Here is a 26421-nt window from a genome sequence, read left to right on the forward strand (position 1 = left end):
TTATATTTATCAATGCATGGCGACAAAATGCATTGCTTTAAGCACGCATTTTGTCATCATGCAAGGCCTGGGTTGTGTCACAAAGCGTGGCCTTGTTCTCCTGTACCTCTTCTTCCATCATGTGTGCTGGGTTAGCGTTGCCGGTCCCATTGGTACTAGGACAGCTTTTCATGATCTCATTTGTATAAAATGTATAAATGCATGGCGATAAACTGCATTAGCCTTAAAGGGACACTTAAAGAGACTCTGTAACATCAAAAACGTCCCCTGGGGGGTACTCACCTCGGGTGAGGGAAGCCTCAGGATCCTAATGAGGCTTCCCACGCCGTCCTCTGTCCCACCGAGGTCTCGCTGCAGCCCTCCGAACAGCCGGCGACAGGCCCGACTGTTCAATTCAATATTTACCTTTGCAGACTCCAGCGGGGGCGCTGTGGCTGCTTTCGCTCCGAAGGAGGCGGAAATACCCGATCTCAGTCGGGTCCGCTCTACTGCGCAGGCGCCGGAGACTTGCGCCTGCGCAGTAGAGCGGACCCGACGGCGATCGGGTATTTCCGCCTCCTTCGGAGCCAACAGCCATCAGAGCGCCTGCGCAGGAGCCAGGAAGGTAAATATTACGTCACCGCTGTACGGAGGGCTACAGCGAGACCCCCGAGGGACGGCAGACGGCGTGGGAAGCCTCATTAGGATCCTGAGGCTTCCCTCATCCGAGTTGAGTACCCCCCAGGGGACGTTTTGTCGTTACAGATTCTCTTTAAGTCAAACAAAAAAATGAGTTTTACTCACCTAGGGCTTCCAATAGCCCTCTGCAGCTGTCCGGTGCCCTCGCCGTCTCCCTCCGATCCTCCTGGCCCCGCCGGCAGCCACTTCCTGTTTCGGTGACAGGAGCTGACTGGCTGGGGACGCGAGTGATTCTTCGTGTTCCCAGACACATTAGCACCCTCTATGCTGCTATATGGTATATGATATATGCTATAGAAGCATAGATGGCGCTATTGTGGCCAGGAACGCGAAGAATCACTCGGGTCCCCAGCCTGTCAGCTCCTGTCACCGAAACAGGAAGTGGCTGCCGGCGGGGCCGGGAGGATCGGAGGGAGACGGCGAGGGCACCGGACAGCTGCAGGGGGCTATTGGAAGCCCCAGGTGAGTAAAACTCATTTTTTTTTTACTTAAGTGTCCCTTTAAGCATGCAGTTTTTCCCCATACACGTATGCCTTTTTTGGGAGTTTTATTTGTTTTATTGGCAGTCAAGTATAATTGACACATTGCTCTGCAAACATGAGTCCCTGCTTTTATTCTGAGCCTTAGGGCTAATTCAGACGGACGCTTTCGTTAGCGTTTGAGCTGCCCCTGGAAGCGACATGTAGCTTCCAGGGAGCGGCCAACCGCGACGGCTAATGTTCCCCTAGGAAAAAAAACCGCGACCGCATCGGAACGCGACCGAAGGCTAATGAAAGCCAGACCGCGCAGCCGCTGCAACGCCCCCAGACGCGACGCCACGCAGACGTCCGTCTGAACCAGCCCTAAGATCGATGTGTAAATGCCCCCCCACACTATTTCCAACCCATTTTGCAGAAGTTTCCCTCATTTTGAAATGGCATGCTCGGGTCCCCATTGACTTTAATTAGGCTCGGTGTCTGGCCGAATAACCCGAACATCTGGACCATGTTCGGCCAAGCCGACCCCAGCTCGAAGATCTGGGTGTTCGATCAACACTAATCAAGAACCTGAATGAATATTCATAATCAGCGTATTTGTGTGAATCTGCTACTACCAAACATGAGGATCAGATATGACTCGTAACACAGTTTTTTACTTCTCCCCTTTGTAGCCCGGGTTCGGAAGGATCCAGCTTGTCCAAACTCTCTCAGCACAGCACCAAGTTGAACCTCAGAACTTGTGCACTTTTCAGTTGCCTAGGAACTTTCCATGCCATGAATTATGAAGAAAATGTGAAGAAAATATGGATATTGGGGATTCCTGGCAGGGCTGTGGAGTCGGTACAAAAATCTTCTGACTCCAACTCCAAATCCTCAGTTTATGAAACCACCGACTACGACTCTGACTCCGCGTACCCAAAATGGCTCAGACTCCGACTCCTCGAATCCGACTCCTTATTTTAATATTTACCAGGGCTGTGGATTTTGTACAAAATCATCCGAATCCTACTCTTCAGTTTGTGAAATCACCGACTCCGACTCCGGGTACCCAAAATTGCTCTGACTCCCGACTCCAACTCCGACTCCACAGCCCTGAATTTCCTAGGTCACAGTAGGTCAGCTACTTCCAGGGAGAGTTGACAAACTCAGCTGGAAGTCTTTGAAGCTCAGACAGCAGGGCTAAGTGTCAGATAACCTGCTGAGATCGGGGCCGATCAGTCTGGAGAAGGATGCTTTATATTGGTTCTGTCAGGCTGATATCTAATATTCATCTGATGGATGAGCTATATAACTTCCCAAAAATGCTAGGTCACAAATTTCACACAAAACTGCCAGGGCTTGCTAGAAGAGCCAGGAAGTGGTGGGGTCCAGTGTTCTCCCTAGAGCCCTTTAAGTGGGCGGGCCGCCCGGGTAAATGCTTTTACCGCCCGGACGTTATTTACAGCCTCCTTCCACGGCTGGCTGAAGGTCTTTGATCTTCTTCACTTCTCTATTTAGTTCAACGGGCAGCGGCTGCGTCAACACAGAGCAGACAGCCCACTGCTGTCAGTCAGAGACATGATCTCCCCCTCCTCCTCAGATTCTTCCTATCAGCAGCGTGGGAGAGGGGCGGGGAAAGCTAGGAACAGCACAGAGCAGAGGAGTCTGACCGCGGGAGCTGTGAAGGAGCTGGAGGGCGGGGCGTACACCGAGGGAGCAGAGACTGACTTGCATGGCTCCATTCCGAATAGTGAGTACTGAGTAAGTAGGTTATCTCCCGGGCCACTGCAATGGCAGACGCTCTTCTCCTCCTTCTCCCTCTTGTCAGTGCAGAAGCACAAAGCCCCTTCCTCTCCTCCCCCTCCCTTCCCTTCATCAGATAAGCTTTATTGTGTCTGTGGGTTCATTAACCACCCTGGCGTTCTATTAAGATCGCCAGGGCGGCTGCGGGAGGGTTTTTTTTTAATTAAAAAAAAACTATTTCATGCAGCCAACTGAAAGTTGGCTGCATGAAAGCCCACTAGAGGGCGCTCCGGAGGCGTTCTGATCGCCTCTGGCAAGCATAAGTAACAAGGAAGGCTGCAATGAGCAGCCTTCCTTGTTTGGCTTTCCTCGTCGCCATGGCGACGAGCGGAGTGACGTCATGGATGTCAGCCGACGTCCTGACATCAGCCGCCTCCGATCCAGCCCTTAGCGCTGGCCGGAACTATTTGTTCCGGCTGCGCAGGGCTCGGGCGGCTGGGGGAACCCTCTTTCGCCGCTGCTCGCGGCGGATCGCCACAGAGCGGCGGCAATCAGGCAGCACACGCGGCTGGCAAAGTGCCGGCTGCGTGTGCTGCTTTTTATTTTATCAAAATCGGCCCAGCAGGGCCTGAGCGGCACCCTCTGGCGGTAATGGACGAGCTGAGCTCGTCCATACCGCTAAGGTGGTTAACAAATCAAAACGGTTAAGCATTGAGAGTTTACAACAGTTAAAATATACCCCATTTAAACACTGCCAGGGATGTGTCATGAGAGATATAAGGAGCAGTTTACAGCCAGCTGCGAGAGAAGTCTGGTACATGGCATTCACTCAGTCTCCTATCTCACTACACAAACCTTTGTAATCTAACACCAAATGTCTTTCCCTAGCTTAAATTAACCCCTGATTCTCCAGCTTTCAGAATCTGCACATGGATGGCTAAATGTTCAGTTAGCCTGCCTGGTCTCAGCTGTTATGCTTATTTCACAACAATGCAATTTTCTCTGATTGACGGTCCAATCTATTTCCGACAAGTCTGATCTTATTCCCAATCGCTTTTCTAATCACGTCTATACAAAATGAATCAGAAAAACGATCGAGAATCAGATCAGACCTGTCATAAATAATCGATTCGACTGTCAATTGTGACAGAAAATTGCATTGTCTTTATAATGCTTAGTACACACAATCTAACTTGTATGCTCACAAATCACTGTGCTTAAAATTAGCCTATTTTTTTACTAAGTCCCTACTGGGGTTCTCACCACTGCTGGTGCTGCCTGTGTGATTTAGTTAGTCAGCACTCTTCTCTGGCTCCTAGTGTATGTCCAGCAGCAGGAGTCATGCACATAGCATGCACGGTGAATGTTATCTGGTCTTTGTCAGTCATACATGTTTTGATAGGGCTATGGCATTCATACCGGAATGCTTTTCAGGGGGGTTTCAGCGCTTTGCTGATCATCAGTAATCAGCAAAGTGCTAGGACAATGTTGCTTTATGGTAGCAATAATTCTGCAGTTGTGATTTGTTTAAAATCGCTAATGTGCTGCCTGCAGCATTGTGGGAGCGTTCACAATGTGACTCTTTCCCAAAAGAGATGTCCCCCTCTCCACGCAGCTTGGTGCCAACCTCTTCCAACCCAGCGTAACTCTCCCTCTGCCCTCAGTATTAGTTTACTTCCTCACCCAGTAGCAAACAGTGTGACCTTACTTCACCACCCGGCTACTTTTCCATGCCACCCGGCTGGAAAATATTTCTGGGGAGAACACTGGGGTCATTATTCTTGCGTTGGTTCGTGGTTTAGCCAGGATGCTAAAGGGCTTGGCAAACTTCTTGTAGTACCCCGCTGTTCCCAGAGAGGCATGTACCTCTGTCATCACAATCTGATCTGCGTCTGGTTCAACGGTCAGATTGTCAGCTGACAGCTGTCCTAGTACCAGGGACGAGTGATCGCAGTGTTGCTCCCAAGTTGGGCGGAACACAGGGATGTCATCCGGGTACGTGACTGCACAACCATGCTTGCCTTTCAACAGGTCGTTCCACTCCTGTTGGAAGGTGGCTGGGCCATTCACCATACCAAAAGACATCCGCATCGCGGCGTTAAAGTCAAATGGCATGAAGAATGTGGATTCCAGGCACGCTTCAGGCGTGATTGGAATCTGCCAGTATCTGTGGCTTCGTTCCATGATTGTTAGGTAGTTGGCGGATGCCAGCTAATCCAACAGATCACCGAGGGGAGACATGGGATACGTATTGGTTATTGTGATGTCGTCCGGCATCCTATAGTCCTCACAGAACCTGGTGGCCTGTGAGATAGAGGATTTGTGGAGGACAGCCATCTGTAACATCTCCTCATACTTCCTCTTTTACTTTTGCTTGCACTTCTGGAGAGGTGGGGTAGGGGATCTGCCATAAGGGCTTGTGAGTCCCAGGGTCCCTTCTGTGAACTGCTGTATTTTTCTGCCCAGGGTTTCTGTGAAGATTTCGCTGTGGGGGCGCAGGGCGCTTCAGCGAGGCCTTATGGGAGTATGAGAGGTGGGGGGTGACTTTCACATCATCCCCAATTCTCGTGTGGGAGAAATCAAGCCTGACAGGGGACCTGTGTCTTCCTGTTCTAATTGGCCGTACTCTCCTAGAACTTCCTGCATTCTGTCTGACTGGGGTTCTAACAGATCCACATGGACCGTACTTTCATCTGGGGTGTCAGTTACATGGGGAATGGGTTCACTGAAGTATTTACCAATCTCCCTGTACACCTGTAATGGAGCTTCCGCTGCTGGCGGCTTAGCGGTCTGGCCACTAAGCGCACACAAGTTGGAGTCGCTCTGTAGTATCCTCACGGATGTGGGACTACAAATCTAAGCCAGCTGCCTAGTAAGGTCTGGGGTCAGCTGCTGAAGATCAAACTCTCTGGGGTCAGAGCTGACAGGAATGCCTGTATGCTCTGAGCTCAGGTTACCGCCAGTACTGTGTGTGTCTGTCTGCACAGGTACACCACAATAAACATCACATTTTGGGTAAATTACGTCAATATTGACATTGGTCTGGGGGTCAGAGATATCAGGGAAAGTCGAGACTTCTCCAGATAGTCCTGAGTCCAGACTACTGGTGACACTGAAAGCATCAGCCAGCCTACTCTCATAATCATGCACAATATCAAAAGCATTTGCATAACATGACATGTCATTTTTAGCATGAGTACCAGTCGCCTGAAAGTCAGAATCTTCAGAGGGAATCCCTCCTGTCGGCTCTGAGTTCATGCGTCTGGCCATAGGGCATGTAATGGCCAGAACATGTACAGCATTTCCATCACAATTATCACTTACACATGCATTTTCACTAGCAATAACAGGTGCAGAAATGGATAAAAGACAGTCAGTTGCTGGTACATTTAAATCTGAGGATACTTCCCGCCCAGCGGCATTAGGTACAGTAGCAATAGCAGGTAAGGGGTTCACATCTCCCTGTTTTCCCAAAGGCTTGTAGTGTACCTGGTTGTCAGGGAGTCCTGCTGGGATTTCCTGCATATCAGCAGAAAATTCCGAAGGGCACACAAGCGTGCCTAAATCAGTGCCAAGCACAGGAAGAGAGGGAATCTCAGCAACAGCCCGTTCTTGAAAACCCAACCCCCATCCGGCCTTCTCAGGACCTTGGACAACAGGGTCGTTGTGATTGCGCCTGACTCCAGTCAGGGCGAGGAGCTTTCTTGGGAGAATATCTTCCTCTGTGGCAAGGTTGGAGTAGACCAGGTGAGCATCTGCTTCTGGATCACTGGAACGAAAGATGATCTGGTCATCCACTGGAGCACTGTGAAGATTTCCGGAACTGTAGAGCACCTCTGACACGCTAACAGGCAGTGCAGAGGGTGATGCAGGTGACGGATCAGGGTTGCTAGCCATCTTCGGGCTAGGGACGGTCGTTCTCTTCCTCTTGGGACAGAAGAACTGTATGTGGGCGGTCTCGCCACAAAGATTACACGTGCGAATGGCAGGTGTGTCAGAATGGGATGCAGTAATAGCAGCAGCTGCAGGTCTCTGTGGCACAAAGCTCACTGGACCAGGAGGAGCAAATGCAGTAGGCTTACCTCCTTCCAAGTCTTGGGACAGTGTTTTGTGACTGTCCAGCACCAGGGTTCTCTGTCTGTCAGGTACAGGAGCCTGGTGGTATGCCCTCTCAGAGGTGCATACAGGAAAGTCTTGTTCCGTGCCCTCTTCCATGGCAGGAAGTTTTGCTGTGGGGGTCACGGGTAGAGGATCGCTGCTCTCCACCGAAGCACATAGTGAAGAGTGCAGATTAATTTGGGCTGGCTAGGCCAACTCCAATTTACGTGGGAGCCTTGGCCCCTTGGTCTGGAGCTTGATCTGGTGCAGACGCTCTTGGTGCTCTGCTTCTAGAAGGCGCATCTTTGCCTCATGTTGGAGCTGTAGCTCTTTGGCCTAGAGATCAAACTGGCGCAGCCACTCTTGGTGCTCGGCTTCACGCTGGAGCTCCTCCTCCTCATGCTGGTGCTGAAATTCTTAAAACTCCTGGTATATGCGCAGATCCTTGCCGGTCAGGTTTGCCAACCATTCCGGGGGTATCAGGTCTGCGATGTATGGAGGCACTAAGCAAGGTGGCGATAAGGATTCCATTTATGGGGTAATGCTACCAGCTCCGCCTTGTTTGTGCCACAAGCAGCAATGCTGTGCAATTTGCAGAGGGCTTGCAAGTCAGGGACTGACAAATTTTGGTGATCCTGAACTGAATCAGACAATCAGAAGAGAAGAGTATAAGAAAGCAGGGCTGTGGAGTTGGTACAAAAATCTTCCGACTCCGACTCAGTTTATGAAGCCACGACTCCGACTCCAACTCCGGGTAACCAAAATGGCCCCGACTCCGACTCCTTAGTCTAATATTTAACAGGGCTTTGGATTTTGTACAAAAATCACCCGACTCCGACTCCTCCGTTTATGAAACCACGACTCCGGGTGCCTAAAATTGCCCCGACTCCTCGACTCCGACTCCACAGCCCTGTAAGAAAGAATAGGATATAGCAAAGAAAAAGTTAGGAAATGTAGACCAATCAGCGCTGCGTAATATGTTGGCGCTTTATAAATACAATAAATAAATAAATCTATTCGCTATCAATGTGTACCGTTTTGTGCCCAGAACTCCGGTTCTGCAAGACAGGATACTTAGTGACCACTGTATTATTATTCTGGCTGCAAAGACTGAGTTTGTCAGATCTTAGCACTCTGATTTCCCAAAAGCTGGCTATGCCTGGTTTTAGGGTGTGCTATCACCACCACTGCCAACCAATGTAACAATCCAGCCCCGCGATCCCATCTAATCTGCTCCCTTTAGCGTATGCAGGAAGTACGGTGAGCAGACTGACAATAAAGATTGGGCGCGCAGCTGCCGACCATATGTAATGTGACAATCCCTCACCAATCCCGTATTACTAGGCCACTGTTGCCATGCAGGTCTCATGCACTAGAGACTGCTGGAGGAAAATTCACTGTGTGCATAGTAAACGGTTAAGATTGGTTGGAGGTGCCCATACATGTACAATCCCGATTGTATGTACAATCGGTAAACTAAAAATATTGATTTCGCACTGGAAATCTGATAATCTCACTGCCACCGCTCACTCATGTTCAGGGAGGAAAGAGACTCCCGCTAACTACGCCTAAAAGGAAGGAAATGGTTATTTACAACCTAGCTAGCAAATCAACAATTTATAAAAAAAATAATAAAACAATGCGGTAGTATGACTCTGACTCTTCAGAGGGCAGATTCGTTGTAGCAGCAATCAGATGACCAGAACAGGCACAAGACTGAACGATAAGATCGCTAGTTTTATTCTAACTTGCCTAATTTAGTCCAAAGATAAATATACCTGTCCGGCAGAACAGATTGGTTTGATAGAAAGAGAGTAGAGATAAAAAGAAACAGAATGTCTTAAAATACAGTTCAAATACCGTTATTGGTAGTCCATGTGACAATCAAAGTCCAGAATGGCCGATTGCCATGTGGCCTGAGGCCTTTGTGAGAAATAATCCAAGATGGAGGTTTTGGCCCGTGTCCCTGTGGTCTGTCAATTGATGTTAATTTGACGTCAGATTAAAGGTGAAGGATAATGGACCTTTGTGTCATTGGAGTTTTAACCTCACTGTAGAGGAGAGGGATCATGACACGTCAAAGTCCAGCCTTGTGCAATCTGAATAAAGCAGCCCATACACTCAGACGATTTTCTGGCCGACCGATCGATCCCGATCGATCGATCGATCAATCGATTGCAAATCGGTTGGCCAATCGATCGATCGACGGCTGATTTCGATGGATTTCGATGGATTTCCATCGAACTTGCAGGGTGGAAAATTTAGGTCGATCTGATGAGATTGCTTATCAGTTTGCATTGGCCTTAATGGAAATCTGATGGCAAAAAAATGCCATCAGATCGAATTTCAATAGATTTCAAACTGAAATCTATTGGAATTCTATCCTGGTAAAAAATGTTCTAAAAACGCATCAGATAGATCATCAGATGCATTTCTTATCTATCTGCTGCCAATCTGACGAGTGTATGGGCACCTTTAGGCAGTGCCTCCTTAGACATGGAGATATTTTGGCCCAATTCATGTTTTGCCCACTCTCTCCGTGCCCGTAGGTCACATCAAGAACCCAAATGAATTTTCATAATCAGCGTAATTGTGTGAATCTGCTAATACCAAACGCGAGGATCAGATATGACTCGTAACACAGTTTTTTACTTCTCCCCTTTGTAGCCTGGGTTCGGAAGCATCTAGCTTGTCCAAACTCTCTCAGCACCGGCACCAAGTTGAACCTCAGAACTTGTGAACTTTTCAGTGGCCTAGGAACTTTCTATGCCATGAATTATGAAGAAAATGTGAATAAAATATGGATATTGGGGATTCCTGGGTCACAGTAGGTCAGCTACTTCCAGGGAGAGTTGACAAACTCAGCCGGAAGTCTTTGAAGCTCAGACAGCAGGGCTAAGTGTCAGATTCCCTGCTGAGTTCGGGGCCGATCAGTCTGGAGAAGGATGCTTTAAATTGGTTCTGTCAGGCTGATATCTAATATTCATCTGATGGATGAGCTATATAACTTCCCAGAAATGCTAGGTGACAAATTTCACACAAAACCGCCAGGGCTTGCTAGAAGAGTCAGGAAGGAGAGAAAAAAAAACAGTGGTTTTAAAAAGAAAATTACATTTCTACTATTTTGCAAGGGAACTTGCATTTGTGACTTGAATAGCGTACACACGGTTTACTTGTGAACCGTGTGAGCATCACACAACCCCCCCATAATCCCTCCCCATTCACTGCAATGGGTGTCACATATACACAGAGCCAGGTGTACTGGGGGCTGCAGTATGGATGTACTGGGGCTGCAGTATGGATGTACCCCCAAACCAGCCACAATCCCCCCATAATCCCTCCCCCAGTCACTGCAATGGGTGTCACATATACACAGAGCCAGGTGTACTGGGGGCTGCAGTATGGATGTACCCCCAAACCAGCCACAATCCCCCCATAATCCCTCCCCCAGTCACTGCAATGGGTGTCACATATACACAGAGCCAGGTGTACTGGGGGCTGCAGTATGGATGTACCCCCAAACCAGCCACAATCCCCCATAATCCCTCCCCCAGTCACTGCAATGGGTGTCACATATACACAGAGCCAGGTGTACTGGGGCTGCAGTATGGATGTACCCCCAAACCAGCCACAATCCCCCATAATCCCTCCCCAGTCACTGCAATGGGTGTCACATATACACAGAGCCAGGTGTACTGTGGGCTGCAGTATGGATGTACCCCCAAACCAGCCACAATCACCCCATAATCCCTCCCCAGTCACTGTAATGGGTGTCACATATACACAGAGCCAGGTGTACTGGGGCTGCAGTATGGATGTACCCCCAAACCAGCCACAATACCCCGATACCCCGCCCCCAGTCACTGCAATGGGTGTCACATATACACAGAGCCAGGTGTACTGGGGGCTGCAGTATGGATGTACCCCCAAACCAGCCACAATCCCCCATAATCCCTCCCCAGTCACTGCAATGGGTGTCACATATACACAGAGCCAGGCGTACTGGGGGCTGCAGTATGGATGTACCCCCAAACCAGCCACAATCCCCCCATAATCCCTCCCCCAGTCACTGCAATGGGTGTCACATATACACAGAGCCAGGTGTACTGGGGCTGCAGTATGGATGTACCCCCAAACCAGCCACAATCCCCCATAATCCCTCCCCCAGTCACTGCAATGGGTGTCACATATACACAGAGCCAGGTGTACTGGGGGCTGCAGTATGGATGCACCCCCAAACCAGCCACAATCCCCCCATAATCCCTCCCCCAGTCACTGCAATGGGTGTCACATATACACAGAGCCAGGTGTACTGGGGGTTGCAGTATGGACGTACCCCCAAACCAGCCACATTCCCACCATAATCCCTCCCCAGTCACTGCAATGGGTGTCACATATACACAGAGCCAGGTGTACTGGGGGCTGCAGTATGGATGTACCCCCAAACCAGCCACAATCCCCCCATAATACCTCCCCCAGTCACTGCAATGGGTGTTACATATACACAGAGCCAGGTGTACTGGGGGCTGCAGTATGGATGTACCCCCAAACCAGCCACAATCCCCCATAATCCCTCCTCCAGTCACTGCAATGGGTGTCACATATACACAGAGCCAGGTGTACTGGGGGCTGCAGTATGGATGTACCCCCAAACCAGCCACGATTCCCCCATAAGCCCTCCCCCAGTCACTGCAATGGATGTCACATATACACAGAGCCAGGTGTACTGGGGGCTGCAGTATGGATGTACCCCCAAACCAGCCACGATTCCCCCATAAGCCCTCCCCCAGTCACTGCAATCGATGTCACATATACACAGAGCCAGGTGTACTGGGGGCTGCAGTATGGATGTACCCCCAAACCAGCCACAATCCCCCATAATCTATTCTCCAGTCACTGCAATGGGTGTCACATATACACAGAGCCAGGTGTACTGGGGGCTGCAGTATGGATGTACCCCCAAACCAGTCACAATCCCCCCATAATCCCTCCCCAGTCACTGCAATGGATGTCACATATACACAGAGCCAGGTGTACTGGGGGCTGCAGTATGGATGTACCCCCAAACCAGCCACAATCCCCCCATAATCCCTCCCCATTCACTGCAATGGGTGTCACATATACACAGAGCCAGGTGTACTGCGGGCTGCAGTATGGATGTACCCCCAAACCAGCCACAATCCCCCCATAATCCCTCCCCAGTCACTGCAATGGGTGTCACATATACACAGAGCCAGGTGCACTGGGGGCTGCAGTATGGATGTACCCCCAAACCAGCCACAATCCCCCATAATCCCTCCCCCAGTCACTGCAATGGGTGTCACATACACACAGAGCCAGGTGCACTGGGGGCTGCAGTATGGATGTACCCCCAAACCAGCCACAATCCCCCATAATCCCTCCCCCAGTCACTGCAATGGGTGTCACATATACACAGAGCCAGGTTCACTGGGGGCTGCAGTATGGATGTACCCCCAAACCAGCCACAATCCCCCATAATCCCTCCCCAGTCACTGCAATGGGTGTCACATATACACAGAGCCAGGTGTACTGGGGGCTGCAGTATGGATGTACCCCCAAACCAGCCACAATCCCCCATAATCCCTCCCCCAGTCACTGCAATGGGTGTCACATATACACAGAGCCAGGTGTACTGGGGGCTGCAGTATGGATGTACCCCCAAACCAGCCACAACCCCCCCATAATCCCTCCCCCAGTCACTGCAATGGGTGTTACATATACACAGAGCCAGGTGTACTGGGGGCTGCAGTATGGGTGTTCCCCCAAACCAGCCACAATCCCCCCATAATCCCTCCCCCAGTCACTGCAATGGGTGTCACAGATACACAGAGCCAGGTGTACTGGGGCTGCAGTATGGATGTACCCCCAAACCAGCCACCATCCCCCATAATCCCTCCCCCAGTCACTGAAATGGGTGTCACATATACACAGAGCCAGGTGTACTGGGGGCTGCAGTATGGATGTACCCGCAAACCAGCCACAACCCCCCCATAATCCCTCCCCCAGTCACTGAAATGGGTGTCACATATACACAGAGCCAGGTGTACTGGGGGCTGCAGTATGGATGTACCCGCAAACCAGCCACAACCCCCCCATAATCCTTCCCCAGTCACTGCAATGGATGTCACATATACACAGAGCCAGGTGTACTGGGGGCTGCAGTATGGATGTACCCCCAAACCAGCCACAACCCCCCCATAATCCTTCCCCAGTCACTGCAATGGGTGTCACAGATACACAGAGCCAGGTGTACTGGGGCTGCAGTATGGGTGTTCCCCCAAACCAGCCACCATCCCCCATAATCCCTCCCCCAGTCACTGAAATGGGTGTCACATATACACAGAGTCAGGTGTACTGGGGGCTGCAGTATGGATGTACCCCCAAACCAGCCACAACCCCCCCATAATCCTTCCCCAGTCACTGCAATGGATGTCACATATACACAGAGCCAGGTGTACTGGGGGCTGCAGTATGGATGTACCCCCAAACCAGCCACAATGCCCTATAATCCCACCCCCAGTCACTGCAATGGGTGTCACATATACACAGAACCAGGTGTACTGGGGGCTGCAGTATGGATATACCCCCAAACCAGCCCCAATCCTCCCATAATCCCTCCCCAGTCACTGCAATGGATGTCACATATACACAGAGCCAGGTGTACTGGGGGCTGCAGTATGGGTGTACCCCCAAACTAGCCACAATCCTCCCATAATCCCTCCCCCAGTCACTGCAATGGGTGTCACATATACACAGAGCCAGGTGTACTGGGGGCTGTAGTATAGATGTACCCCCAAACCAGCCACAATCCCCCCATAATCCCTCCCCCAGTCACTGCAATGGGTGTCACATATACACAGAGCCAGGTGTACTGGGGGCTGCAGTATGGATGTACCCTTAAACCAGCCCCAATCCCCCCATAATCCCTCCCCAGTCACTGCAATGGATGTCACATATACACAGAGCCAGGTGTACTGGGGGCTGCAGTATGGATGTACCCCCAAACCAGCCACAATCCCCCCCATAATCCCTCCCCCAGTCACTGCAATGGGTGTCACATATACACAGAGCCAGGTGTAGTGGGGGCTGCAGTATAGATGTACCCCCAAACCAGCCACAATCCCCCCCATAATCACTCTTCCAGTCACTGCAATGGGTGTCACATATACACAGAGCCAGGTGTACTGGGGGCTGCAGTATGGATGTACCCCCAAACCAGCCACAATCCCCCCATAATCCCTCCCCCAGTCACTGCAATGGGTGTCACATATACACAGAGCCAGGTGTACTGGGGGCTGCAGTATGGATGTACCCCCAAACCAGCCACAATCCCCCATAATCCCTTATTCTGCTGATATCTGCTGCAATCAGGGCTGTTATACTCACTGTAATTCCTCTATGTGGCTTGTTGGCAGAGCCGCCATCAGGACACTGAATTCATCACCCCCTATATCGTTCCATGACAGATCCAGCTTCCTAAGAGTCTGGTTACTCCATATTCCGGATGCCAGGTGGGGGCAGCAACTGGAGGGCAACTTGTTATTCTGCAAACTGTAGGAGGAAATGAAAATTATACCAGGAATGTGTATAAACCAGGATTGAAAATTGCATCAAATATTATACACACAGAAATTGTTTTATATACATTCTATTTAAAATAGATTCATTTCTTTAACCACTTCAGTGTAATGATAGGTGTAGCAAAACAGGAGTCTGGTTATTGTGTGATCTGCAGTATCACCAATAATCCAGACACGATAACTGATTATGTGGTGATCTGCAGAATCACCAATAATGCAAGTATGGCTAGCAAGGTAATTGCTGAAGTGTATAGTGCTTGGTGCAACTGTAATACTGATGAGTTTGGTAAAACCTCACCAGAGGAGCGGGTGGGGACTATCAGTAATGAACCTCACCAGTGACAAGGGCTCACTGGTGAGTGGAGAGGTCAGACAGATCGGATCGGCAACAGACAGGAAGATACAGTACAAAATCGGCAGGCAAGAGGATAGAGATATTTCAGGCAGAGTCAGCAACAGAATCAGATGGGCGAAAGTACAGAATCGTAAAGCAAAAGCGAAGTCAGAAGAGAGCCAGAGTCAAACACAGGATATCAAGCAATATATATCAATAACAGTAATAAATCCTAGTCTTGTGTGAAATCCCCGGTTTCCTCCCGGATCAAAGCACACCGGATCTATCTAAGGTCTGAGTGCTCACACGAAGCATTCGCAACAGCAGACAGTTTGCAAGTGGCTCCAAGTGGCTTAAGAAGCGGAGGAGACCCCTCGGCCACGCCTACACTCATCAGCCAATCGGAAACGCCGAGTCTTCTCTGACATCAGCCGACCGGCAGGTCAGCTGACGCGCCTCCTCCCCGCATAAATGTCCTGTCTGTACAAAGCCACCCTATGAGCCACTGACACTCCCCTCCTCGGCGTGTTAGACGCCGGAGGGACGGGAGAAACGCCCAACAGGGAAACCGAAGCAGCTGCGGGGGCATCCTGACTGCCCGCAGCTGCATCTCCAGAGAATGTTACATTCAGGTTCTAGGGTTTTCCCCCTTACAGCAGTGTTTCCCAACCCTGTCCTCAAGGCTCATCAACAGTGCATGTTTTGTGGAAATCCACAGAGGTAGCTAACCAGCTCTTCTGAGACACTAATTACCCCACCTGTGCATGTTTGTGGTTTCCTGCAAAACATGCACTGCTGGTGGGCCTTGAGGACAAAGTTGGGGAACTGTGCCTTAAAGGGAACCGGAAGTGAAAATAAACTTATGAGATAATGAATTGTATGCGTAGTACAGCTAAGAAAAAGAACATCAGTAGCAAATCAAAGTGTCTCATATTGTTTCCAGTACAGGAAGAGTTAAGAAAGTTCACTTGTTATCTATGCAAAAGAGCTTCTCTGAGCTCTCTGACCCAACTTGGGTTGGCTACAGTGCTGTTTTCCGAAGCACTTATACATCGAAGAAACAGTGATAGACAGCTTTAGATAAGGCTTTACTGCAAAGGAGTTCAAGGGATCATTAGCTCTGCTCTGTTTCATAGCTTAAAAAACAGAGTATAGTTTGTGCATTGCATATATGACAGAATGATGAAAAGAAAGCTATATAACTGAAAAACATGGGGCTCTTTTCTTTGCTACGAATGTCCTATTCCTTATCCATACTACACATACAATTAATTATATCATACGTTTTTTTTTTTTTTTTTTTTTTTTTTTGCTTCAAAACGTAACTGACACAAATAAGCAGCAGGGTAAGTGTTTATTGTCAAGCAGCACCTGGTTTATAAAGACAAAATGAGTAAAACTCAACTAATAATTTTTCCATTGGCCATGTCTTCGTCTCTGCCTGATATAAAAATACAAGTTAATAACACTCCTATAAGACTGTTGCTGAGGAATATTATTTACTTAGTTGTTCTCATTTTTCCTCACATTCACTCCCTAACCAGCTCCTGTCATCTCCAACTCAAAAACATATCCCGGCATCTGACCTTTTCTCACTCAAGACAACTAAAATGGTACTACATGTCCTTATAATATCTTGTCTGGACTACTGCATCATACTACTTTGTGGCTTGCGGCACAAGTGGATGGTAGCTTGAAGTAAAAGCTCTGCTAGCCAACCACTCTAAAACCACACTAAGCAAAAATAATTTTTAAGAAGATGCAGGAAGATCTGTAGGAGGAACAACCTAAGGAAATGGAGACAAACAGAAAGAGGAAAAAAGGAGTAGGGAGGCCACAGAAACTACGCTTCTTCCCAAAGCGTAGACGGCTCTCACTCTCTCCCTTGCAAGATGGCGCCGAGATGGAATACACACTGCCGCCAACAGTGAGATCTGACTAGCGGCCGGACCAACTGACTCTCCCCACTCCAGCAGCAGACAGCACCGCTCTCAGGAGGGACACAGAGGAAGACAACTCCCCTCCAGAGGGGTCCCCCAGCTAAAGAGCCCAGCAAAATCAGAATCGAAGCTATCCGAGCAGGACAAGGCTCCCTCACAGGTGGGCAACTCAGCAAACGGCCCTGACCATATTACCGCTGTAACAGCCCCCGCCTGCTGGAAGAGCTGCAGATTAGTGAGGAGCCTCTGACACAAGACTTTTATTTATTTCTCATTATTATCCAGACAGAATAATACATCTATAAATATTATGGAGGACAGAATAGCCGTTACAGAAGACAGAGTTAAAGCACCGTTCCTGGAACTTATACAATGGTGGACACTCTTGATTGTAACTGATGAAATCGAGCAACTAAACGGGAACATGGTAGACTTAGAGGACCGAAATAGATGTCAAAACTTGAAAATCAGAGGTATTTCTGACCTAGTGTCGCCTTTTGAGTTCAAACCATACCTAGCCAAACTGTTTAAAACACTGTCCCCTCAAACCTCAGAGAAGTAAATAATAATTGGTAGAGCAAACCGAGTGCCTAAACCTCCCTGATAGTACAAAAAGGGATGTAGTTCTTAGACAAGCTTTCTTCCATGCAAAAGAAGCCATCCTTTAATCGTTGTACCATTCCACAGCCCTTTTGGAAGCATATAAACAGATCCAAATGTTCCCAGTCCTGTCACAAGCCACAATGACATTTAGAAAGGACAGAAGATTATTACCTTCACACTCATCAATCACCAGAGCCTCTACAAATAGGGATTCCACCTTAAATTACCCATTAATGAAGCAGGATCAACTCTGGTAGTCGCTGAGGTAGAGTAGGGGCTACGCCTCCTCAAAAGTTGGAAAACTAAACCTGACACTGACGGAAGGCTCCGTCTCAAAAACCTATCTCTTTTCCTTTCTGAAAGCCACACCTCCCACATGTGAAGAAGCAGGGTAGTTTTTGAGAAAATCGATTTAAAAAAAAAATCACAGAAAACATGACTTTTAAACTTGTATAAGCAGGTACAGAGGGCAGAGGTGACACCGAGAGGAACAATGGAGGCACAGAGGAGGTACAGACAATAGAAATGGCACAGGCGGGACATTTATCAAGAGTGTCTGAGACAAAATATTGATAGGTTTTTAGAAATCCACGCAGAATTGTCTCAAGCATCATAACCGGTTCAGCACTGCAGTCCGAAAATCTCATGCATTCGAGCAACGTTCACCTCCCTTTCATTTGCCTATAACTTTATTGCTACTTATCACAATGAACTGATGTATATCTTGTTTTTTCCGCCACTAATTGGGCTTTCTTTGGATAGTACATTTTGCTAAGAATTATTTTTTTCTAAATCTATTTTAACAGGAAGATTAAGAAAGAAATGAAAAAAATTCATTATTTCTCAGTTTTTGGCCATTATAGTTTGAAATTAATATACGCTACCGTAATTAAAACTCGTGTATTTTATTTGCCCAACTGTCCCGGTTATTACACCATTTAAACGATGTCCCTATCACAATTTATGGTGCCAATATTTCATTTAGAAATAAAGGTGAATTTTTTCAATTTGCGTCCATCACTATTTATAAGCTTATAATTTGAAATAATATAATAACATATTCTCTTGACATGCATATTTAAAAAGTTCAGACCCTTGGGTAACTATTTATGTTGCTTTTGTTTTTTTTATTGTATTTTTTATTTTATTTTTCTATAAAAAAAAGTGTATGTGGGTAATTTTTGGTGTGGGAGGGAAACTGCTAATTTTAAATGTAAAATAATATTTTTTTTTTTATTAAAAATGTATGTTGGCGCAGTTTACTATTTGGCCACAAGATGGCCACAGTGAAAAAAGTCCTGGATGCGAACGATCTCACATCCAGGAACTAAAATGCTGGGGAAATGTTTCCTGGGGGCAGAAATACCGTGCTCTCTGGAGAGAAAGCGTGGGTATTTCTGCGTGGAAGTTAGATCGGTGAATGGGAATTATATTCCCATTCACTGATCGGGGGGCTAGCGGCGGGCAGCGGGAGCGCGCGCACCAGCCGGCGTCAGCAGCAGTGCCTATCTGGACGAGGAAGCTCGTCCAGATAGGCCGAACTGGTTAAGAAATCATTATATAGTACAACTAACAGCTTCACTAAGAGATGCAGAAAATAGCTTCCACAGAATCTGGGACTCATGGCCCTATTCCTCGCCTGTTTACCAACCCCCTTGATTACCAGAAACTATTTTTAACAAACCCTTACATGGACTATAAACTATATAAAGAGACATTTCCCCATCTTACTTATTGATGTTTAGACCCCGGCATAACACAACTCTAACATCTAATACAGCTTTCCAAAATAACTACAGGTAACCTAGGATGACCTATACCTATATAAGACAGTAGGAACCGCTCTCTTTTCTTTCTTTCCTGCCTTTCTTTCTCACTATAGTTAGGCCTACACTCCATAGTAGGTCAAGTTGATAAGAATAAGTTTGATACTTCTGATTACAGGATCCGACATAGATGATAAAACTTGTAAGAGTAAAAACTACGGGATCTATTATACCTAGCAAAATAGTACTCCAGGTTTAATAGCCTATCTTAAGGACCATAAAACTTTCCTGGACCCTCTATAAGGAACATTTCCTTCAGATCCTTTCGAGAATAACTTTCCTCTGCTCCTGATGGATCCTGCTTCACTTATTTAAGCAATGTTCAATTGTTATATATTTTCTCAACAAATGTACAACCTGTTCAATTATTTATACTATGAAAAGTATATGATGTGCACTGGAAGTTTTTTCTTGTTGAAAATAAAAAAATAGTATAACAAAAAAAAAGAAATCATTATATAGTGCAGATTCCTTCTAAACCTGTTGTAAAATAGGGGGAGCTAGAAAGGTCTCTCAGACAGTGTAGTGTGTGAGGGGAATTGCTGTTGCTCAGGTAACCAATACTTCTGCTGTGTTGATACTGGCAGGCTCTGAGGAGGAATTCAGCAGCAGGAGGAGCACATCACACATCATGCCTAGCCTGCACTCTGCAATCATGCCTAGCCTGCACTCTGCAATCATGTCTAGCCTGCACTCTGCAATCATGTCTAGCCTGCACTCTGCAATATCTGTAGAACTGTTATCAAGCACTTTTTAATCTGCAGCAGTTTAGGGATGGATTTGCACTTTTCTTAACTGTAGTGCAGCTCTAGAAATTTGTGCTAAACTGCCACTATTGCCTAGGATTTAAGAAGGTTCTTATTATCATACAGAACTGTTCTCCCTGCTGGTTAGAACAGATTAAGAAGAAAAAACTGTTGGTAATGCGTTGATAAATCTCCCCCAGTGTTCCCACTTTAGAACAGATTCAGGTTAAGAATGAACCTACAGTCCGTATCTCGTTCGTTAACTGGGGACTGCCTTTAATTGTTTTATTTGCTGTACATTTTTTTTAGGGAAAAACAAGGAAAAAAATTCACAATATCTCCAATTCCATCCCCTATAGTATTAAAATAAACAATGCTACTATAGTTAAACCCCACACATTTTGTTTGCCCAATTGTTTCGGCTATCACAACATTTAAATTATGTTCCAAGCACAATTTATGGTGACAATATATTATTTGGAGATAAAGGTGAACTTTTTCTGTTTTGTTTTTTTTGTACCCTCTCAATAATTGCAAGCCCATATTTGCTAAACTAACTATTAAATATTTATTTTTTAAATGCTGTCATGTTTTATTTTTTTTTTTTACAAGTGTTTTATCTTGTTGATTATGTAGTGGGTACTTTCATTATTATGAAAGAACGTGGTTCCTGAGTGGAGTCATGTTCATTCATTGACAGGCTTTTTGACTGGCCCAGGGAACACATGTTCCTGTACTCCCAAGGGTATGTCCGGTTTAACATATTTGAGGAAGCGGGCACGCACCCGCAAAACGCATTGTCAATTTTATGTTCTCAAGAGTTTTCTTAAGTCTGGTCCAAATTCTTTAACCTCCTTGGCGGTATGAAAAATACCGCCAGGAGGGAGCGCAGCAGTTTTTAAAAAAAAAAAAAATTTTTTTAATCATGTAGCGAGCCGAGGGCTCGCTACATGATAGCCGCTACTGAGCGGCATCCCCCCGCCCGCTTCGATCGCCTTCGGCGATCTCCGATCAGGAAATCCCGTTCATAGAACGGGATTTCCTGGAGGGCTTCCCCCGTCGCCATGGCGACGGGGCGGGATGACGTCACCGACGTCACTGACGTCGGGACGTCATTGGGAGTCCCGGGCCACCCCTCGGCGCTGCCTGGCACTGATTGGCCAGGCAGCGCTGGGGTCTGGAGGGGGGGGGGGGCCCCGCGCCGCAGCAGATAGCGGCGATCGGGCAGGGGCCGGCGGCGATCAGAGTGCTGGCGCAGCTAGCAAAGTGCTAGCTGCGTCCAGCAAAACAAAAATTATGAAAATCGGCCCAGCAGGGCCTGAGCGGCACCCTCCGGCGGCTTACCCCGTGTCACACACGGGGTTACCGCCAAGGAGGTTAAGAGAGGTAAGATAATTTCTCTCTTTACAAGATCAACAGCTTCATTAGCCTATCTTTTATGCATTGGTCACCTCCACCCGTTTTATTTACTTATTTTTTTATTAGCCATTTTTGATTGATAGATTTTTTTAGCATTATTCTATGGATACAATAATTAGATAGGTACCCAGCATTTGCTTGTTATTCAATAATAGTACTTTGAATTCTAATTCTAACTACTGATACAGATTAAGATGTTTTTTGAGATTATTCTACATTGGACAATTATTATGAATTAAGTTAACTACTAAGGCCTAAAACAAGATGAAACATGGTTAAATGTGAATGTTTCTTGAAACAGTTGGAAGACATTTTGAGAGTTTATATTTTTGTATTTATGCTGTATAAAAAAAGAGATTCATTTTTATATAAAATTTAAATACTGGGATCTCCACCAGAAAATCCTCACTAGATTACTGATTAACGCAAATGTTTAGCATTCCCCTCCACAAGCGTTTCTGCCAATGGACAAATCCCTCCAGCCCACTACATGTCCTCTCCTTATAGCAACGCTGTTCCTCATTACACCATCCTGGAAATCCCCTGACGAGATACCTCTAAACCATCTCATCACTCTAGCCAGCCGCAACAATAAACTAGGAAAAAAAAAATCTAAGGAATATAAATTGGCCACAAAATGCCAATCGGATTTCTTTGCTGGATAAACTGCTTCCATTCACATATTTTTGTTGCCAGGAACCCAAAAACTCACAAACTTGGTCATTGAGTGACTGTGTGTCTAGGTTACAAAGTGTGGTCTGAGCCCCCCAAAAAAGTTTTACTGGGAAAATAAATATAAACTGCAGTTATTCTTACACTTTTAATGGCAGGGTTCTTAAACTTCGCACAGGTGGTCATTCGGCAGCTGGTATTAATATTCAGGAGCAGTGATGGGCCGAACAGTTTGCCTGGCGAACCTCTCTGGGCCTCTTACTACTTCCGGGTCGCAATGACCCGATGTAGTACGCCTGCGCTGCCCGGCGGAGCGCGTCCTAGATCGCGCTCCTGTTGCCAGGCACTCTCTGCGCATGAGCGTGACGTCACTCATGACGTCATACACATGCGCAGAGAGTGCCCAGCAACAGGAGCGCGATCTAGGACGCGCTCCACCGGGCAGCGCAGGCGTACTACTCCGGGTCATTGCGACCCGGAAGTAGTAAGAGGCCCATGGATTTAGAGATGTTTGCCGGCGAACGGTTCGGGAACCGTTTGCCACATCTCTATTCAGGAGTGGGTGGAGCCTACAACACCCAATCAAAATTCACCTCCTATATATTTTTAAGGGGAATATTTAAATTGTTGCCATTCTTACACTGTTAATAGCAGAGGCCTCAAACCTGGTACAGTCAGTCACTGGGTGCCTGGGGTTCAAAAAGGGGGCAGAGCCAAAGACAGCCAATCAGATTTGTTTCATTTCTATGGAAAATGTTATTGATGCCAAGGAACCCAAAAGCTCACAAACTAGGTCATTAAGTGTCTGTGTGTCAAGCTTAGAAAAAGTGAGTGTAGCCAAAAACAGCCAAATACATTCCCGGGCAACGCCGGGTCTTCCGCTAGTTAATAAAAATTAAACTCTACTGTTTGTTAATTGTCAAATACACACAGAGAGAGGTATACTGGGAGATGTACCCCCAAACCAGCCACAATCCCTCCATATTCCCTCCCCCAGTCACTGCAATTGATGTCACATATACACAGAGCCAGGTGTACTGGGGGCTGCAGTATGGATGTACCCCCAAACCAGCCACAATCCCCCATAATCCCTCCCCAGGCACCGCAATGGGGGTCACATATACACAGAGCCAGGTGTACTGGGGGCTGCAGTATGGATGTGCCCCCAAACCAGCCACAATCCCCCCATAATCTCTCCCCCAGTCACTGCAATGGGTGTCACATATACACAGAGCCAGGTGTAATGGGGGTTGCAGTATGGATGTACCCCCAAACCAGCCACAATCCCCCCATAATCCCTCCCCCAGTCACTGCAATGGGTGTCACATATACACAGAGCCAGGTGTACTGGGGGTTGCAGTATGGATGTACCCCCAAACCAGCCACCATCCCCCATAATCCCTCCCCCAGTCACTGCAATGGGTGTCACATATACACAGAGCCAGGTGTACTGGGGGCTGCAGTATGGATGTACCCCCAAACCAGCCACAATCCCTCCCCAGTCACTGCAATGGGTGTCACATATACACAGAGCCAGGTGTACTGGGGGCTGCAGTATGGATGTACCCCCAAACCAGCCACAATCCCCCCATAATCCCTCCCCCAGTCACTGCAATGGGTGTCACATATACACAGTGCCAGGTGTACTGGGGGCTGCAGTATGGATGTACCTCCAAACCAGCCACAATCCCCCATAATCCTTCCCCAGTCACTGCAATGGGTGTCACATATACACAGAGCCAGGTGTACTGGGGGCTGCAGTATGGATGTACCCCCAAACCAGCCACAATCCCCCCATAATCCCTCCTCCAGTCACTGCAATGGGTGTCACATATACACAGAGCCAGGTGTACTGGGGGCTGCAGTATGGACGTACCCCCAAACCAGCCACAATCCCCCCATAATCCCTCCCCCAGTCACTGCAATGGGTGTCACATATACACAGTGCCAGGTGTACTGGGGGCTGCAGTATGGATGTACCTCCAAACCAGCCACAATCCCCCATAATCCCTCCCCCAGTCACTGCAATGGATGTCACATATACACAGAGCCAGGTGTACTGGGGGCTGCAGTATGGATGTACCCCCAAACCAGCCACAATCCCCCCATAATCCCTCCTTCAGTCACTGCAATGGGTGTCACATATACACAGTGCCAGGTGTACTGGGGGCTGCAGTATGGATGTACCTCCAAACCAGCCACAATCCCCCATAATCCCTCCCCCAGTCACTGCAATGGATGTCACATATACACAGAGCCAGGTGTACTGGGGGCTGCAGTATGGATGTACCCCCAAACCAGCCACAATCCCCCCATAATCCCTCCCCCAGTCACTGCAATGGGTGTCACATATACACAGTGCCAGGTGTACTGGGGGCTGCAGTATGGATGTACCTCCAAACCAGCCACAATCCCCCATAATCCCTCCCCCAGTCACTGCAATGGATGTCACATATACACAGAGCCAGGTGTACTGGGGGCTGCAGTATGGATGTACCCCCAAACCAGCCACAATCCCCCCATAATCCCTCCCCCAGTCACTGCAATGGGTGTCACATATACACAGTGCCAGGTGTACTGGGGGCTGCAGTATGGATGTACCTCCAAACCAGCCACAATCCCCCATAATCCTTCCCCAGTCACTGCAATGGGTGTCACATATACACAGAGCCAGGTGTACTGGGGGCTGCAGTATGGATGTACCCCCAAACCAGCCACAATCCCCCCATAATCCCTCCTCCAGTCACTGCAATGGGTGTCACATATACACAGAGCCAGGTGTACTGGGGGCTGCAGTATGGATGTACCCCCAAACCAGCCACAATCCCCCCATAATCCCTCCCCCAGTCACTGCAATGGGGGTCACATATACACAGAGCCAGGTGTACTGGGGGCTGCAGTATGGATGTGCCCCCAAACCAGCCACAAGAGTGCCAGGCACTCTCTGCGCATGAGCGTGACGTCACTCATGACGTCATACACATGCGCAGAGAGTGCCCAGCAACAGGAGCGCGATCTAGGACGCGCTCCATCGGGCAGCGCAGGCGTACTACTCCGGGTCATTGCGACCCGGAAGTAGTAAGAGGCCCATGGATTTAGAGATGTTTGCCGGCGAACGGTTCGGGAACCGTTCGCCACATCTCTATTCAGGAGTGGGTGGAGCCTACAACACCCAATCAAAATTCACCTCCTATATATTTTTAAGGGGAATATTTAAATTGTTGCCATTCTTACACTGTTAATAGCAGAGGCCTCAAACCTGGTGCAGTCAGTCACTGGGTGCCTGGGGTTCAAAAAGGGGGCAGAGCCAAAGACAGCCAATCAGATTTGTTTCATTTCTATGGAAAATGTTATTGCCAAGGAACCCAAAAGCTCACAAACTAGGTCATTAAGTGTCTGTGTGTCAAGCTTAGAAAAAGTGAGTGTAGCCAAAAACAGCCAAATACATTCCCGGGCAACGCCGGGTCTTCCGCTAGTTAATAAAAATTAAACTCTACTGTTTGTTAATTGTCAAATACACACAGAGAGAGGTATACTGGGAGATGTACCCCCAAACCAGCCACAATCCCTCCATATTCCCTCCCCCAGTCACTGCAATTGATGTCACATATACACAGAGCCAGGTGTACTGGGGGCTGCAGTATGGATGTACCCCCAAACCAGCCACAATCCCCCATAATCCCTCCCCAGTCACTGCAATGGGGGTCACATATACACAGAGCCAGGTGTACTGGGGGCTGCAGTATGGATGTGCCCCCAAACCAGCCACAATCCCCCCATAATCTCTCCCCCAGTCACTGCAATGGGTGTCACATATACACAGAGCCAGGTGTAATGGGGGTTGCAGTATGGATGTACCCCCAAACCAGCCACAATCCCCCCATAATCCCTCCCCCAGTCACTGCAATGGGTGTCACATATACACAGAGCCAGGTGTACTGGGGGTTGCAGTATGGATGTACCCCCAAACCAGCCACCATCCCCCATAATCCCTCCCCCAGTCACTGCAATGGGTGTCACATATACACAGAGCCAGGTGTACTGGGGCTGCAGTATGGATGTACCCCCAAACCAGCCACAATCCCTCCCCAGTCACTGCAATGGGTGTCACATATACACAGAGCCAGGTGTACTGGGGGCTGCAGTATGGATGTACCCCCAAACCAGCCACAATCCCCCCATAATCCCTCCCCCAGTCACTGCAATGGGTGTCACATATACACAGTGCCAGGTGTACTGGGGGCTGCAGTATGGATGTACCTCCAAACCAGCCACAATCCCCCATAATCCTTCCCCAGTCACT

The 26421-nt window shown here is 48.2% G+C and overlaps 1 protein-coding gene across 1 annotated transcript in view; it reads right to left on the reverse strand.

Annotated features, from left to right (window-relative positions):
- The window catches only part of LOC137544555 (protein NLRC5-like), a 302732-nt gene that overhangs the window by 214261 nt on the left and 62050 nt on the right, over positions 1–26421 (reverse strand). The window contains exon 5 of the mRNA XM_068265657.1: positions 14385–14549. Within this exon, the coding sequence (XP_068121758.1) occupies positions 14385–14549 (165 nt within the window). The remainder of the gene's footprint in view (positions 1–14384; positions 14550–26421) is intronic.

Source organism: Hyperolius riggenbachi, chromosome 1 (genome assembly GCF_040937935.1).
Source record: "Hyperolius riggenbachi isolate aHypRig1 chromosome 1, aHypRig1.pri, whole genome shotgun sequence".
Classification (NCBI taxonomy): domain Eukaryota; kingdom Metazoa; phylum Chordata; class Amphibia; order Anura; family Hyperoliidae; genus Hyperolius; species Hyperolius riggenbachi.